Source organism: Equus przewalskii, chromosome 13 (genome assembly GCF_037783145.1).
Source record: "Equus przewalskii isolate Varuska chromosome 13, EquPr2, whole genome shotgun sequence".
NCBI lineage: Eukaryota > Metazoa > Chordata > Mammalia > Perissodactyla > Equidae > Equus > Equus przewalskii.
Window position 1 is genome coordinate 52,934,731 of NC_091843.1, and position 16,877 is coordinate 52,951,607.

General features: G+C 43.9%; 1 protein-coding gene across 12 annotated transcripts in view; it reads right to left on the bottom strand.

The window, feature by feature from the left end:
- Window positions 1-16,877, bottom strand: part of TNFAIP8 (TNF alpha induced protein 8) — a 111,815-nt gene that overhangs the window by 31,235 nt on the left and 63,703 nt on the right. Inside the window, exon 1 of one of the 12 annotated variants that reach the window (XM_008516034.2) lies at window positions 6,597-7,427. The exons of 8 other annotated variants lie outside the window; for them this stretch is intronic. In XM_008516034.2, coding sequence (XP_008514256.1) covers window positions 6,597-6,669 — 73 coding nt within the window. In that variant the 5' untranslated portion in view covers window positions 6,670-7,427. Of the gene's footprint in view, window positions 1-6,596; window positions 7,428-16,877 lie in introns of those variants that run through there. 3 more of the 12 variants (XM_070569487.1, XM_070569488.1, XM_070569485.1) reach the window with 3 other exon arrangements.

Genomic DNA, 16,877 nt, shown 5'->3' on the forward strand with positions numbered 1-16,877 from the left:
TTACATGATATTTAAACTGAGGAGGGCTACAATTGAGAGTCAAATGCCTGTGCATATTCCCAACAAATTAATATATTATCCCGAGATACAACAAATTAACTGAGTGGAACACAACTGTGCTGAGAATCACTCACTTGTGTATACACACACACCTTGCAGATTTTAAAGAAACTTGAAACTCAGTGGATGTACAAAGTCACCAAGTTGTGATAACATAACACACATGTAACTGAACCCTGTTTCACATCAGTGACCAGGGGAGTCCACACTCTCCATTCTTAAGCTAGCCGCTGCCCCAGCAAGTGAGGTGCCTCTTGTCCCAAAGGTACTCAGGTCCCTCTCACTGCAGTGGGCTCCAGATGCCTCCTACCCAGCCCTGCTGGGCTCCTAGACCTCCCGCATCAGGGGCAGAAAGATGCACTCGAGTAACCCCACCTGTGCCCCTGAATGGCAAAGAGCGAGCCAGGGCCTGGGCTCTTCTCTTTCTCCTCCAAGACACCTGGTCTCTCCACTCCTGGCTTCTCAAACTGGGGCACAAGTGGACACAGGACCACAGAGAGCATCCTCCTGAGCCCCAAGCTTCCTTGAGGATGGGGGAGGGCAGCTTTTGCACCTTCCTGGAGGTGCGCATCAGGGTTGAAAGCACAGGCTCTACAGTTAGTCAGCTTCCATTCAAAGCCTGATTCCACCTTTCCTAGCTTTGTGGTTTTAGGCACATTTTTTAACCTCTCTGAACCTCAGTTGTCTAAATCGTTATGTGGTATTAACACAAAGGGTTATCACACAAATATTAAATGAGACAATATAGATAACCAGATGCTTAGCACTGTCTGGCACAGTTTCAAAATTGTTTTTTCAGTCTTCAGGGCAATTTGAGATGCTGGCAAGCCACTGTGGGCCCTGGACCCAGTGATCAAAGACACATGCTTGTTTTGCTTGCCATTACAAGTACTCATTGGAGAATTTAAGAAACCTTAAATAGGTTTGTCCTCTAGATTTGGAAAGCACTATTCCTATAAAGTGAGACTAGACAACTTTTAAGCAGTGCTCTAAAAGTTTTCATCATGTCATGCAATCTCATTTTAAATTTATTAATTAGCTTGATAATACTTTATTAGGCCATCCTATATGGGAGGCCCTTGGTCAGGCACTGAGGATTCAGAAAAAAAATACACACAAATCTTGCTGTCAAAAAGCTATAATGAAGTGGAGGCAAAGGAAAAGAAAAATCAAACCATGATACATGAAAGCATGGTACAACTGAGAGAAGTATGGGGTGTTATGGGAACAGCCTGAAAGAGCATCTACTCCAACCTGGTTCAGATCAGAGATACTTGAGGAGTGGCAAGAGAGTGATGCCAACAAAGGAAACAGCACTTGCTGAGGGAAAAAGGGAGTAAATAAGAAGGCAACACTAGGGTTGGACAGACCAGCCTGATGGTGTAGTAGATATTTGTTGTTTTGTTGGTGATCCAAGTGAGAACTCCCTTTCTATTTCTGGAGAAGTCCTCATTTTACAAGTGGTGGAAGGAGTCAGACCTCTGTCTCCCACTACCAAAGTTGGAAATAGAAGTTCCCTCGCCCATAGGCAGCAAGCGGTAGGTACCCAATCCAGCACTGAAGAATCACAGGGTTTCTTTCCGGGACTTTGAATGTCGAGGATGACCAAATACTCAGCCACATTAGGAGTCCCAGCAGTGACAAAACTGAAAAGTACAGAGGAGGTGAAGGCTGTGGCAAGGTCCCAACCTGGCAATTCTTGGGTATGACCTTGGCTGCATTTCCTGATATATTTTCCAGGCTTTCTGTGGATGTGAGACCTACACAATACACTTCATAAATTCTTCTCCTTATGATAGGAAGAATCAATTTCCATTTCTTACAACCAAGAACTCCAATGGCAGAAGTAGTTATTGAAATCATCAGGATATAAATGCTGAGGGCTTGAACCAACGCAGGGACAGGGAAGGTGAAGAGAAGAAGATGCATTAAACAGATAATGAGGAGGATGAAGTGCCAAGTGGAAGCTGAAGATAAAGGAAAGGGCAGGGTCCAGGACAACTTGTAGATTTGTAGTTTGGAAGCCAAAAAGAGACCAATGAGAGCCAGCCCCGATGGCCTAGCAGTTAGTTTGGTGCACTCTGCTCCGGCAGCCCAGGTTCGGTTCCCGGGCACAGAACCACACCACTCATCTGTCAGTAGCCATGCTGTGGTAGTGGCTCACAGTGAAGGAACTAGAAGGACTTACAACTAGAACATACAACTATGCACTGGGACTTTGGGGATGGGGGAAAAAAGGAATATTGTCAACAGATGGTGGCTCAGAGCAAATCTTTCTCAGCAAACAAAAACAAATGTAAAAAAAAGAGAGAGCAATGATATTCAGTGAAAATACAAATGGAGGATCAGATCTATGAAGAGTAGGAAATGATGGGCTCAGTTTAGTTCTGTTGAATTTGAGGTACCTATATGACATTCAAAGCATGGCATTTACCAGGCAGCTGGCTGGACAGGTAGCTCTCAGAAGAGCCCAGGCTGGAGGTCTAGGATATGAGAAAGAAACAGCTAGAAAAAGGAAGGGAAATTAGGAGAGTAGAGTGTCACAGGAACCAAGGAAGGAGTTTTAAGATTTTAGGGACACTGGCCTCTTGGCATCAAATGCTGCAAAAACGTCAGGTAAGATCAGGATGAAAATATGAATGCTGAGTCACTGGTGATTTTAGCACCTGGGAAGTCACTGATGATTTTGGTGACTTCAATGGAGTGGTGGAGAAAAAGACGGACTTCAGTGGTATGAGGGATGGCAAAGAGTGCGAAAGAAGAAACACAGAAAAGTTTTTTTTTTTTAAGATTTTACTTTTTTCCTTTTTCTCCCCAAAGCCACCCAGTACATAGTCGTATATTCTTCATTGTGGGTCCTTCTAGTTGTGGCATGTGGGATGCTGCCTCAGCGTGGCTTGATGAGCAGTGCCATGTCCGTGCCCAGGATGTGAACCAACGAAACACTGGGCCGCCTGCAGCGGAGCGTGCGAACCCAACCACTTGGCCATGGGGCCAGCCCCAAAAGTTTTTTTTTTTAAAAAAAGGTTCATTTTAAAGAAGAGAGAAATACCTAAAACTGGACAAAGTTGTTGAGAATCACCTTTAAAGAATGGAGATCATTCATTTCACAAATACTTAATGATCACCTTTTACTGTGTAGGTCTGAGAGATACAGCGGAGAATAAAAGACATAGTCTTTCCCTCAAGAGCTTGTGGTCAAGAGAAAAGATGCTAAACAATGTGGTGAGTGCCAGCGAGGAAAAGAATAGGTGCTCTGACAGAGGGCAACAAGGGATCCTAATTGAGGTTGGAGGTTCAGAAAAAGCCTCTCCAAGGAGCGGACCAGGAAAAGGGAGTCAGGTGGGGAGAAAGATATTTTAGCCAGAAAGTGAAGGTGCCAACACTCTAAAGCAGGAGCTCGAGCACGCCTATCCACTGAAGGGAAGGAGCCAGGAAAGACATGGGGCCGACTGGTGAGGTGAGGAACCCAAGGTGGAAGGAGTGGCCTTCTTCAGCAGGGACAACACCTGTTTCACTGACACTGGGAAGGTGGGTGTGGGCAAAGGTGAGTCTGTCAGTCCCGGAGCAGGAAGTTGAGGGAGTTGTCTGATGGGTACTGTTTTTCTTTGTGAAATAGCAGGCCTGGTGAGGCATAGAGAACTAGGCGAGGTCGTGGTGGGAAATGCTATTATGGGCAATGGAGGAGGAGCTGAGCTCACTCACAGCTCAATCGTTACTCTCTTCCAAGTTCACAAAGCAACCCCTTCCAACAATGGCTTTCTCGCTTTCTGGTACTAAAGCTTCAAAAACCAGGACAAAAGAGCCCTGGATCCCCTGATGCTTAGCACTGCAAAAGGTCCTCAGAGATCTTAACTGCCATTCACTTTTCCTACTTCATAATTAAGTAATTTACTCAACAGGAAGCAACTGAATGCCAAAAATATGGTTACCAACCTATCCCCTCAGGAAGCCCCCATCCACTGGAAACTGTTGATACCCTCCTTTCAATGGCCTTCCCCTTTTTAATAACATGAGTTTCTTCTTTCATTTCTCTTGCTTTCCTATCTGTTTTATGCCTGGATATCTTCAATTCATTCAGCTTCTAATAAAGTAAGGCCTGGATTATTTTTCTTAGTTTGATACTCAAGCACAATCACCTATTCATTTCTAAGTAGGCAAAACTAAATCAATTCTTTAGGAGGTGGCTATAGACCGAGGGTGGAGGGTCAGCACTCCTGGCACGGAGTCAAGTACGTTCCAAACTAAGATGGCTTAACAATATCCCTAGTCATTGGCTTCTATGTTCACTCACATACACAAATATGCTGGCCTCCAAAGACCTCTGAATCCGACTTGATATTTTTTTCAGATCCAACCCCAAACAAAGTATACTAGTCTCTCACTGCGGTTCAGAATAATGACTTAAAAGTATCTCCCATTACAGCAAATCACACATGAAGCATCCGAAGGCAATTTTCTTGCAATACAGACACTGTGGAGAGCTCATGGTGACCTCACACTAAATAGGATACATAAGTCCATCAGGAGAAAAAATAAGCTAAGGAGAGGAAAGGGATTAGTAAGGATAGAGAAGTAAAATAACTAAGTTATTTACACAGCATAGCTCCTCTCATAGACATCTGAGCGGTGGTAGCTAAACAGAAGGTTCTAGATTACAGCCAACAACCAGCCTTGCAAGAACTACCTGGGACACACATACACATGACACACACACATATACACAGACACTCGTCCTTTGTTTCCTGGCAGAAGCTACAATGATTCTGCCTGATAATTAAGTATTTGATCATCTCCCTCAAGAGTTATTCCATATCCTACCCTAATAGCCATCAATTTAAAACTCTAGCACCTCACGTTATTTTAAAAGAAACATTCTGGGCTTTCTATAAAAAGCACAGAGGCCAGATAATTTGCTGCAGGTCTGTAGAACGTAAATGATGTCAAGTGGAGGTAAGGTGAGGAACAAGCGGAAGGGGACCATTAAGGGACCACTTCACACTCCAGTTTTCAGGCTTGCAATCAGAGAGCTGGGCAGGAGGGAAGAATGTGGATGCTGCTAGAGAAAGGTATAATATACTTCAGGATACTGCTTTCCCACCTTCTCCCCACTCCCTTTTTCTCAAAAGAAAGGAAAAACATGCCTGGCAGAAAATAGCAATTTAAGTACTACTCATAATTCATACAAAAGCGCACTGTTGGATTCTCTCAGCCAGTTCCCTATTTGCCTTCAACTACTTTTGACTTACTGTAAACTGCTGTTAAAAAGACAGAAAAGAAAAGCATCCATCAGCACATAGCTCCATCAGGACAGAGGCCACAGTGAGGAAATTAATCCCCCCAGCTCCACATCAAGCTCAAAAACAATGCTCTTGGCTGTCATTTTTCATTCACACCAGCCCCATATTGCTATTAAACAAGCCTCTTTTTTATTGACTGCTTTCCTCACACAGCCTAATTAGGTAAACGTCAGCCCACGGAGATTATATTATGAAACACAGAGCTTTACTTTGGGCAGGGGAATCAGTAAAAGACAGAAGAGGACAAGTTTCAAGGGCTCTCCCTACTGATAAGTACCAAATGGAGAAATGATGGGGTTCCTCTCTGTTCCTCCGGGCTCCCAGAGCTGCTGTGATTGACTTGAAACCTACCAGTTTCCCAAGAGGCAACTTGAAAAGGAATTTCACAATCTTGAACAGTCTCCTTTCTTTACTCTTTAATTTTCCCCAACTAGCCCCACTTCCACCCCCACTTACAAGAGGACTTTTGTATACATAAAGTTTCAGGAAACAAAGCATACAAACACTCACACACAAATAAACTCCCCAAACTAACACCAGCGTATAATTGTGTTTTGGTTGGAGCTTTTCCAGCCCTGTCACCGTTCTCTGTTAGGAGTAAATGAAACCCTTTGCTTTGGCAAAGTTAGAAACAGACAAACTCTCCTCAGTTTCAAGCTGCACAAGGCCCCCTCACCTCTCTCAGCCCCCTTAAGCTCCCAACAAAATGAATTCATGCTGAAAAGCCAGCAAGGGGGGAAAAAAACCCCAACCAACCTATTCTCCCAAAAAAGATCTTTCACTTCTCCCCCTCACTCAGCTTCCCCTTTTAGCCGGAAACACACGGCGTTTCCAATGTCTGAAACCCTTTTCAAGAGACCCTGACTCTCAGGGCTCTTCCAGGGGCTGGGGATTTCGGCTGTCCCGATGCTGGCAGGCAGCGCTTTTCCAAGTACATTTTGCATTCTTGGAGTCAATACTGGGACCCTTTCGTTTCCAGGGAAATCTTAAAAGCAGCCTTTAGTGGGCTGGCGGAGCTAGGTCCGACTCTTCCTCCTCCCCTCCCCTCTGAACGGCAGCCGGGTTAGAAGGGTACAGAGTTCGGCATATTCAGCCCTAACTGAGCTGCGAAGGTGCAGGGAAGGCGGACAAAGTACCCATGGCTCACTTTAAAACTCCATCTGCTCCCCTACTACGCCCTTCCCCCACATTCCTCCGCAGAACTTGGCCAGCCCCCTAAAGAAATCAAAATCATACCTTCCTTGGATTCTTCTGCTTCGGCGTGCATGGTGTCAGGGTAACCGGCGGCAGGGGCGACTACCGCGGACATGTACTTGGACGAGTCGCAAGTCTGCTCCGCAGCCAAAACCCGCACACGACGACGGAAAATAAAAGGAAGGAAAGCCACTAAAATCAAAACCTCCCCAGGGCGGGAGGGCTGGTTCTGGTGCAGGGATTTTCAGGGGGAAAGTTCTGCAAGAGTGACGAATCGCGTCTCAGCTAGGCGGCAGGAGTCCGCCCCTGAGGCCGCGCGTCCCAGCCGGTGGCAGGCGACCTGGCGCGGCCGGCGGCCCGGGCGCACGCAGGTGGGGCGAGGCGGGACCGCAGCCCGACGCTGGCGAGGCAGGGCAGGGGGTGCCGGCGGCGGACGGAACAGAGAGGCTACGCCTGTGAGCCAAATGTGCAAGAAAGAAAGAAAGGCTCCTCTCAGCGCGCGCTGCAGCTTGACATAAATAATACATGCAAACGCAGTGGAAGAAACGCTTCTGAATCTTTGGGTTACACTTTTCGACGCCCATTTAACTTTCCTTGTCTTGGGGTCTTACACGCCCCAAATTAAGGATTTTAAAGCTGCTCAGTTTTGTGCGTTATTTTTGCAGGAAAGTAACACGGATATTGGGCCATGTGGCTGGAAGGACCTGCTTCACAAGGCACAGTTTCACAAGCCCAAGAGGGGGCCTTTTGATGAAGGTTGGGGCGGCTCCACCCCTTCCCTTTGCAGGGAAAAGCAGAGCAGGCGGCTTACTCACGCAGTATAAGCCCGGCGAGCACTCTTACTCAAACCCCAGCCGGCACACTAACTGCTCTGCAGTCACCCAAAGGGCCGTCCCCAGACGGGAGCGCCGATCCCTCCCCGCCTGCCACCAACAAGCAGGGATAAATTCCATCAAAGGGCCAAGGAGGGGAGAGGAGGGAGGTGGTATCCCGACTTTTGAAACGCTGATAGAATAAAGAGGCTGGAGAGCCTTTAGAACCCGTCTCTACTCTAACCCCCGGCCGGGTCCACAGGCTCCTACAACTGGCTGAGAGGAAGGTCTTAGCTTTGTGAAACCTCGTTTTTTCCTTCGGAGAAGTGGGGACAAGAGCTGCCACGGATATCCCCGGTGTTATGGAGGTATTTTGCAGAGCGCTAGTTTTATTATCAGTCTAAGGCAAAAGGTCCTCAAATAACATACCCGAAAGATGGATTAGGAAATTGTGAGAAAAGTTATATTCTTTTCATAAATTTTTTTCAAGTTGCTTTCTTTTTCCTCATTTCCTATTTTCATATGGGCAAAAAACAAGAGTAGAGGCACCATGGTAAATTTAGTGGAAAGAATATACAAAAGATATGGATTTAAAGAGTCTAAACTAAAATTTATCATTTTTATGACCTTGAGCAAATTATTTAAACTCTCTGGGCCTTCCTTTCCTCATCTGTAAAATGAGAATAAAAATAGTATTTACTTCACAGGTTTATGTTTGGTATTAAATAAAGTAATATAAGCAAAAAGTGATTTGAAAAACCGTAAAGTTACTACACAGATCACTACAAACTATTGCACCATTAAAAGTAAATTTTTGTAAAAGATACTCTTGGGTTTTTTATCTCAATATCGGGTTTGAATAGAAAAAAGTGTTTATTCTATTCACAAGCAGTGAAGGCTACTATAAATATTAATATAAGCTATAGCTATTACATGACTTCCTACTGCTGAGTGATTCTAACATGCCTAACACCCTAAGCAGAATTTTATCTCAGTTTCACTGAAAGGGCAGGACGATGAGAGGAAGACATAGACAGTCGAGAGGAGAGAAGATGAGAAACATCTGGAAAACATCAGTGTTGTGGAGCCTTCCGGAAACTGACCTCACCACCAAAAGGGTAGCAGGCTTCACCCTTCCGAAAGTCAGTTAAATGTGGGGTCCCCGCTGCCACACATCCTGGGTCAGGAGCTGCTAAGATGCATAGCTCCACTCAGTAACCTCAAACTTAGGGAGGACACATGAGGATCATTCTGAACCCAAAGAGGTGCTCCCTCAGCAGTCAGAAGTCACCTTTCCTGTCCTATCCAAGGAATCATTCTGGGATCCCCGCCCATCTGTCCTTGCCCTCCCCCATCGAAGCCCAGATGTCCACAGATGTCCACTAGGCGCCCTGCAGGCTCTCACCAGGGTAGGGCACTACACAGATGAGATACCTCTCATTTATCTATAATTGGACTAAGACACAACACCTTTCAAGGTGATCATTACGCAAATTCAGACAACCCCAATTCCATACCCCATCCTCCACAGGCAGGACTCACTTTCACCTTCTTCTTTCAGAAAGTGTCCCAAAAGAATTACTTATTAAATGTTCTTTTGCAAGTTAAATTATGTACAAACCACACAAGGTGTGTTAAAATACGTCCTTAATTTCCTGCTTGCACTGGCTTCACAAAAAGACCTTGGGCGCTGCTCAGGTCAGCCAAGGAGAACAACCACTGAATGAACGGTTCCAGTGCTGCCATGTCAGCCTTGTAATTCAATTTAGAGTTATTTTAGCAGCTCAGTTGATCTTTGAACATTCACCATGATCCTCAGGAAACCTGGAAAGTTCTTTTGTATTTAAACGCAATCCCGAAGTCACCTTGGGGAAGAATGTCCAGATCTAGCTCAAGAGGAAGGAATGTTCAGTTTATTTTAAATAAGGATGCTCCTCAGTCACTGCATCACCTCAAAGCCATCTGCCCTGGGCAAACTCCACTGCCCCACGCCCCCACCCTGCAAAATGGGCAGCTGATTCTCTGGGGATTCCCTGGTCTTCTGCCACTTCCAGATATACACTAGGTCAGTCACTTCATCTTTATTTTGCTCGCTTTTATTCAAAAGGGGATTAGTTACTTTTTAGCCCCAGTGAATAATGCTCCAGTATATCATAATGATATGATGATGTCATCTCTCATAGGTGGAACCTGTTCACTCCTGGATGTTTAAGAAACACTCCAACATCCTTTAGTCTGGCATACGCTTGGAAGTCACACCAACAATCTATTACAGACCACCTGATACATAATAGCAACTAAGTTAGCAACTTCTCATTTACTACCAAACTCTATTTAAATACTATGTTGAACTCCTACCCATGTCTAACAAAGGATCTCCCACCTTCTGTGTCAAGATGGGGGAATTAAAACGCTGGCTAAGATTCTGATGGTCTTTTCATTCATTCAAGCATTATCAAATACTTACATGTGTCACATGTAACTGGGCCCTGCTCATCTGGAACTTACTGGTATAATTTTGATAATATTTTTTTTTGGAGGAAGATTAGCCCTGAGCTAACGTCCACTGCCAATCTTCATCTTTTTGCTGAAGAAGATTGTCCCTGAGCTAATATCCATGCTCATCTTCCTCTACTTTATATGTGGGATGCCTGCCACAGCATGGCTTGATAAGGGGTGCATAGGTCCACACCCAGAATCCAAACCAGCAAACCCCAGGCTACTGAAGTGGACCACGCGAACTTAACCTCTACACCATGGGGACAGACCCTAATTTTGGCAATTTTGACCACAGACCTAAAGAACTCAACCTTCCAAATGACCTTGGTTCTAAGGTAGGTTTATTAACACCATCTCTCCACTGAACTTTATCACAGAGCAGCAGAAAAACCTCCTCTTAAATTATACTTCAATTAAGCTGTTAAAGAAAAAGAACCAAAAACACCTGGCCTTTTGGGCCTTTGCCTACAGCTGCCCAGATGTCTGTTAAGAACAGGAACACCAGAATGTTTCTAGACTCACACAAATGAGAAGACCAGCAGAAGTGGGGAGAGTAGGTGCAGCTTATTCAGGACATATCACATACTCTGCTCACATTCAAGACTGCTGTGAGTTCTCTGGAGTGAAAAGTACTCAGCATCTCTGTCAATTACTTATATACCTACAGCTTCTAGGTCATAAGAACGCCAGGTCACAAAAATGGTAATTTCATCAATATTTTTATTTCTAACTTGCTGACAAGAGGTTGAATTTGTACATACAACATTTTAGGTAAAAAAAAAAAAAAAAGAGTTGTTTACACTTAATATAAAAAGTGGCTTTCTTCTACTTGACTTTGAGGTTTTGCTCAACTTTCCTTGTCTATACCCGATAGTCTTTGAAACTTCCATGATCCACATGTAAAGTTGGTTTTCCATCTCTCTCATCTTATGTGGGAAAGATGTGTGTTCTTGGTCTCACCTGGTTGGGGCTGCAGGCTTTGCATCCTTCTTATCCTCCTCAGACACTCTCTTGCATTTAACCCCAAAAGAGAGGTGGGGTGAAATGGATGTCTCTCCACAGCCACGCCCTGGTCCAGGTGATCTCGCTCTCCTTGCCTTAAGGAAATTTTATTTACCAGACATGGAGAAGGGGCCACTCAAATGACAGAGGAGGTCACTTATGCACCTTCTCAGGAGACCAACCCTGTACCTCAAGCAGCCTTATGCTTACGCCTTGCTGGGTACCGGGATGAGGCTGGGGAGTGTGGGGATAGAGGATGGGGCAGAACTGCTGTGAGGCGAGGAAGAACACTGAGGATGAGTGTGGAGACGGAGGAGGGAGAAGGCTGCCTCCCAGGGCCCTGCTTGGGAGCTTGAAGCTTGTTATGGGTAAGCCCTCTCCTCAGTCTCCCCTGTGAATCTTCAGGAAATCCTACATGCTCATTAAAGCTCTGGATGTGAGTGGGTAATTTTGAGGGGATGGGAAGAAGTGCTGACATCTGAGGGGAGCACACACCCGGAGGCAACGGTACATCGGCGGTACACTTGTTTCCTAGGCTTTTATTTCTGTCCTAAGAAGTCTTCCTTGCTAAAAAGCTTTTAGCAGATGATTAAACACACACACACACACACACACACACACAACACACACTCAAAATCAGGTCTGAAAATATAATCTGAAGAATTTATGACCCATGGTCTTTTATAATAGTTAGCAATGATGCCTTGCATTTATATAGGTTTAATTCAGACTTCCCAATTAGCTCCCTTGGGTCATCATACCCATTTACAGACAGGTAATTAAAGAAAGGGAGGTTATATGATTTGCTCAAGGTCACAAAACTAAGTAATAATATTCTTCAGACTGCAGTAAATGCATTCTAGGCCTCCTGTCTCCTATATCCGGACTTTCTTTCTTTTTTTTTCTTTTTTTCTTTTTTAGGAAGATTAGCCCTGAGCTAACTACTGCTGCCAATCCTCCTCTTTTTGTTGAGGAAGACTGGCCCTGACGTAACATCCATGCCCATCTTCCTCTACTTTATACGTGGGACACCTACCACAATATGGCTTTTTGGCAAGTGGTGCCATGTCCGCACCAGGGATCTGAACCGGCGAACCCTGGGCCGCCGAGAAGTGGAAGGTGCAAACTTAACCTCTGCACCACCGGGCTGGCCCCTTTCTGGACTTTCTCACTCCATTAAATTACTCATGTAAAATTCAAGTCCTTTATTTTTCAGAAGAATAACTCAAAGACTGCTGTACTAAGAGATTCCCAAAGAGCTTGAGCTGGCCATGATTCTAGCATAGACTGTGCGAATCGCTCTGTTCGAATGCTTAGATCACAGCCTCAAATTAAAGTTATTCCATTCCTGATATTCAATGCTTTAAATAAGCTACAAGTTTAATAGTTTCTATTTATTCAGTTACATGAAACTATAATAGCTTCTATTTATTCAGCTACCTGAAACTAGAAATCTTTTTTTTTTTTTAATTACAAGTTTGGTCAGGCCCCTAACTGAACCTCCTCGGATGTGAGGCTGCCAGGAGCAGGGAGAAGAACACGCGCTCAATTTCGGAGATATGGATCTGTTACCATAAGCCTGGCAAACACTGCATTTGCTTTCCATTGATGGGGGTTTTTTTCCTATTCATTCTTCTCTCACTTTTCTTCTAAAAATGGGCAAGCCATTTAACCCCTCTGAGCTTCCATTTGCCCATCTGTAAATGGGGATAATGCCACTTATTTAATAGTAACAATAATTAAATGAGCCAAGAGTATGACAAAGCACTGAAAATTATGAAGTCCCCTTCCATCATTTTTCCAAACACTTTTGTGAATAAGGTCAGACTGTTTTAGGTTGTGGAGCAACTATTTGGAAGCCTAAATGCTGGCCCTACAGATATTCCAGAAAGTGTGGCAACTTAATGTGTGGGCCAGCGACAGCAAGAGAAACTGAAAGGGCTGAACTTCCTTACTGTGCCAGGTTAATCGGGTCAAGGTGAGAGGGGCTACAGAAGGGATTCACCAGGAAGGAGAGAGGCAGGGCTGAGACCGGGCCCAGAAGGCACAGAGTCACATGTGACTTACGAATCCCTGGCTTTCCTTGAGAAAGGTAACAGGAGGAATAAGTGATCAATGATCACAGTCACAAAAACTCAGGCTTGGAAGCAACTTTAGAGGTCATTTACTCTAATCCTCTACCTGGCTGGTGAAGCAATCCCCTAGACAAGCATTCATCCAGAATCTCCTGGATTACCTCTAGGAACACAGACTTACCCCTTTAAGAGCCAGCCCTATTTCCTCTCTAATCATTAGAAAGTTCCTCTTTATAATGAAATTTAAGCTTAAGGGCAGTGATTGTCAAATTATTTCCACTCTAACCACTGCCTTTACTCCTTACAGCAAGGAAATAATTTTGTGACGAGATAAACACAGATTTTTCACTGAATTTTCTTTTTCAATAACCTAGTGGAGACCCCCTTATTGGCTAGCGCACTGCAGTTGAATGCAATGTGAGACAGTTATGCAACTTTCCAGTGCCGGCCACACATCTGTTATTGATTACTGTGAAGAATTCAGAAGCGAGCGGCTCTGGCTGAGGCGGCAGCAGTGACGATCTCTTTTCCCTTCCGTGTGCTCACTCTATGGGGGTAGAAAACGATGCCAAGACAGGTGAGATAATGGGCCCTACCTGTCTGCGTTGTTAAGAGCTTTACTCAGATTTCTGAACAAAATCTGACAGAAGAAAACAAAAGCAGTGCTTCATATGTGCAATTTGCACCACAGATTTCAGGTGTGAGATCCACTTGAAAGTCCAATCCACTCCAAGTTGTCATAATTTGATTTTTACATTGAGTTTCTGACATGGGTAGAATCTCTATGAAGACAATATTTGTGCCAACTAGTCACTGTTTCAGAGACAGGAAAGGCTGGGAGGTGAAGCTACAAGGCTGGACAGGCTTGTCAGGTGACAGCAGCCAAGGCTGAAACTCAACAGACAAACTCAGCAGGTGGTGAAAATGTGAACCGAAGCAGAAATTATCCAAACAGGGTTTCAGGGGGAAAGGGGAGGCTGCTTTACAGGTAGCACCGAAAGGCATGGATCAGAAGTTTTTCCATTTGAAAAGGTCAGGTTCCAAAACTTAAGTTATTCAGCTTCTCCTTAAAGAAGTGCTATAGAAATATGTCATAGTTATGACTGACAAAGTGTAGACATCACCAAAATGAATGCATTTTCTGAGAAACTGCTAATATGGACAGTGTGCCTGCCTACCTAAAAAAGTTCTTCTTAAGTCGACACATTTCCTAGTAGAAACAAAAAGCTAAAACCCATTACTTCCTTAATCTATTTCAACAGAATTTTTATGACTGAATTCAGCAATGTCCTATCATATGCCATTTAGCTTTCTCAATTTTAACTATGTACAATCAGTCCAAAACAGAAAGACAGAGAAACATAACAATCTAAATGGTGCATCAGCCATCCTTCCATTTAATGATTTTATGCTGCCAGAGGAAGCTTGACACAGATGCTGAGAATTTGCTAGTCCCTCCCTGACTCTCGTCTCTGCATTGTACCTCACACTGTGAGCATCTCATGCATTGATGGTGAATGTTGTGTTTAAGGCTATGAGGTTTTTCATATCAAAGTCCCTCTAAAGACAAGCCAACTATTTCATCTGGTCCCAAAGAAACAGCATTCTGTTCCAACACTAGAGGAAACACTAAGTCTTACGTTTAATGGAAGATGGTATGTTATTCTCCAATCTGGTAACTTCCTAAGAGATTTTCAAAAATAATATTGACCCCACACAATTTTTACTTTACACAGGACTCTTCTTTACGTTTAACCAAAGCGGCACCTTAGATTCTCATTTGTTAGAGTTTTATAGGTCAGAGTTGCCGAAAAAGACTCATGATTTCAGCCCTGAGACGCCCCAAAATGTGTGCCGTGGGGCCTGAGGGCACTACAGCAAACTCACAGGAGTGCTGCAGGATATTTTAAATTTTTGAGGGAAACATAGCATTATTCAACATCTCTCAGACACTGCATGAACTACTAGTTCAAGCTAGTTCACAGCGTAACATTAGATTGTGCTATATTTCTTTTGATGACATCATGTCTTTGCAAAGCCAGGCTGTTGGTGGTTGCTGTGAAAAACGGCAAGTGTTACATGAAGACTAACATGGACCAGGAAATTAGGGTAGTGGGATCGAGTCTGATTTTAGGGTTTGAGAAGTTGTGAGGTGGCCAGGGATCAACGTATTGCCTCACAGCTCCAAATTCACCCTTCATTGCCTGCTGTGAGAAAATAAAGATGGGACTTTAAGTGTGTTTTTCTTTTGCCAGCTGGTACAGTTCTAAGATTTGTCAGTAGAGTGCGCTGTAGAGATATTACAGGAAGAAGAAGATTTCCTTCCTGGTTCTGGCGTGCTCTTCCCACGAACTGCTGCCAGCACAGTGGGCACCTCCTTCACCCAGTTCCTGCAGCACAGCACATTCTTCAGCAACTGGCTCCTGCTGGACCTGGTGGTCAGCACCACCCTGTCTTCAGCAGCTTCTGCTGGCATCCCCTTTCTGGCGGTTTTATAGCACAGTCCCTACAGTGAGAAACCTCCCGTGAACAGATTTCCTCAGCATCCTAGAAAGTGGATTTCCAGCAAGTTCTACCAGCACAACATCACAGTGCCTTCTCCACCATGCAAGGGGCCCTGGCCAGCCATCCCCTCTCCAACAAGGTCTGGAGTAGAAGAGAAGGAAGCTCATGCTTGGTGCTCTATCTCAAACCTAGGGGAAGTGGCTGATCCTTATATTTGCTATTCCTCTATTGTCTAGAATTCTCTTTACTTCCTAACAGTCAGTCCTCATCAATTGATATTTCTTTTTTTTTAACAATTTCTTTTCTTTTTTATTATTATTTTTAATTGTGGTAATATACACATCATATAAAATCTACCATATTAATCATTTTTAAGTGTACAGTTCAGTAGTATCAAGTACATTTACATTGTTGTGCAACCCTCTCCACCATCCATTTCCAGAACTCTTTCCATTTTGCCAAAGTGAAACTCTGTACTCATTAAAGAGTAACTCCCCATTCTCCCCTCTCCTTAGTCCCTGACAACCACCATTCTACTTTCTGTCTCTGAATTTGACTAAGTGCAGGTACGTCATGTAAATGAAATTACAGAGTATTTGTCTTTTTGTGACTGGCTTATTTCATTTAGCATAATGTCCTCAAGGTTCCTCCATGTTTACCATGTGTCAGAATTTCCTTCCTTTTTAAGGCTGAGTGATGTTCCTTTGTATGTACATAACACATTTTGTTTGTCCATTCATTCATCAATGGACACTTGGGTTGGTTCCACCTTATGGCTCCTCTGAAAAATAGTGCTATAAACACGGGTGTACAAGTACCTGTTCAAGTCCCTGCTTTCAGTGCTTTTGGATATATACCCAGAAGTAGAATTGCCAGATCATATGGTAATTCTATTTTTAATTTTTTGAGGAGCTGCTATACTGTTTTACTAGTTAATATTTCTTTATACAGTCGTTCCACCTTATCCATGGTTTTGCTTTCCACAGTTTCAGTTACCTGCAGCCAACCGCAGTCTGAAAATATTAAATGGAAAATCCTGGAAATAAACAATTCAAAGTTTTCAATTGCATGCCATTCTGAGTAGTGTGATGAAATCTCGCACCATCCTGCTCCATCCCACCCAGTACGTGGGGACTACTGAATTGTTATAATTGCTCTATTTTATTATTAGTTATTGTTGTTCATCTCTTACTGTGCCTAGTTTATAAATTAAACTTTATCATATGTACGTAGGTATGGGAAAAAACATAGTATGTAGGGTTCAGTACTATCTGTGGTTTCAGGCATCCACTGGGGTCTTGGAACATGTTCCCCAGGTTAAGCAGGGATTACTGCATTAAACTTTCCTGTTCAAATTATCATGTGGTTTTCCTCCTGACTGGATCTTGACTGAAACATGCAAGGCCCAACAGGTGCACACATTCCATTAG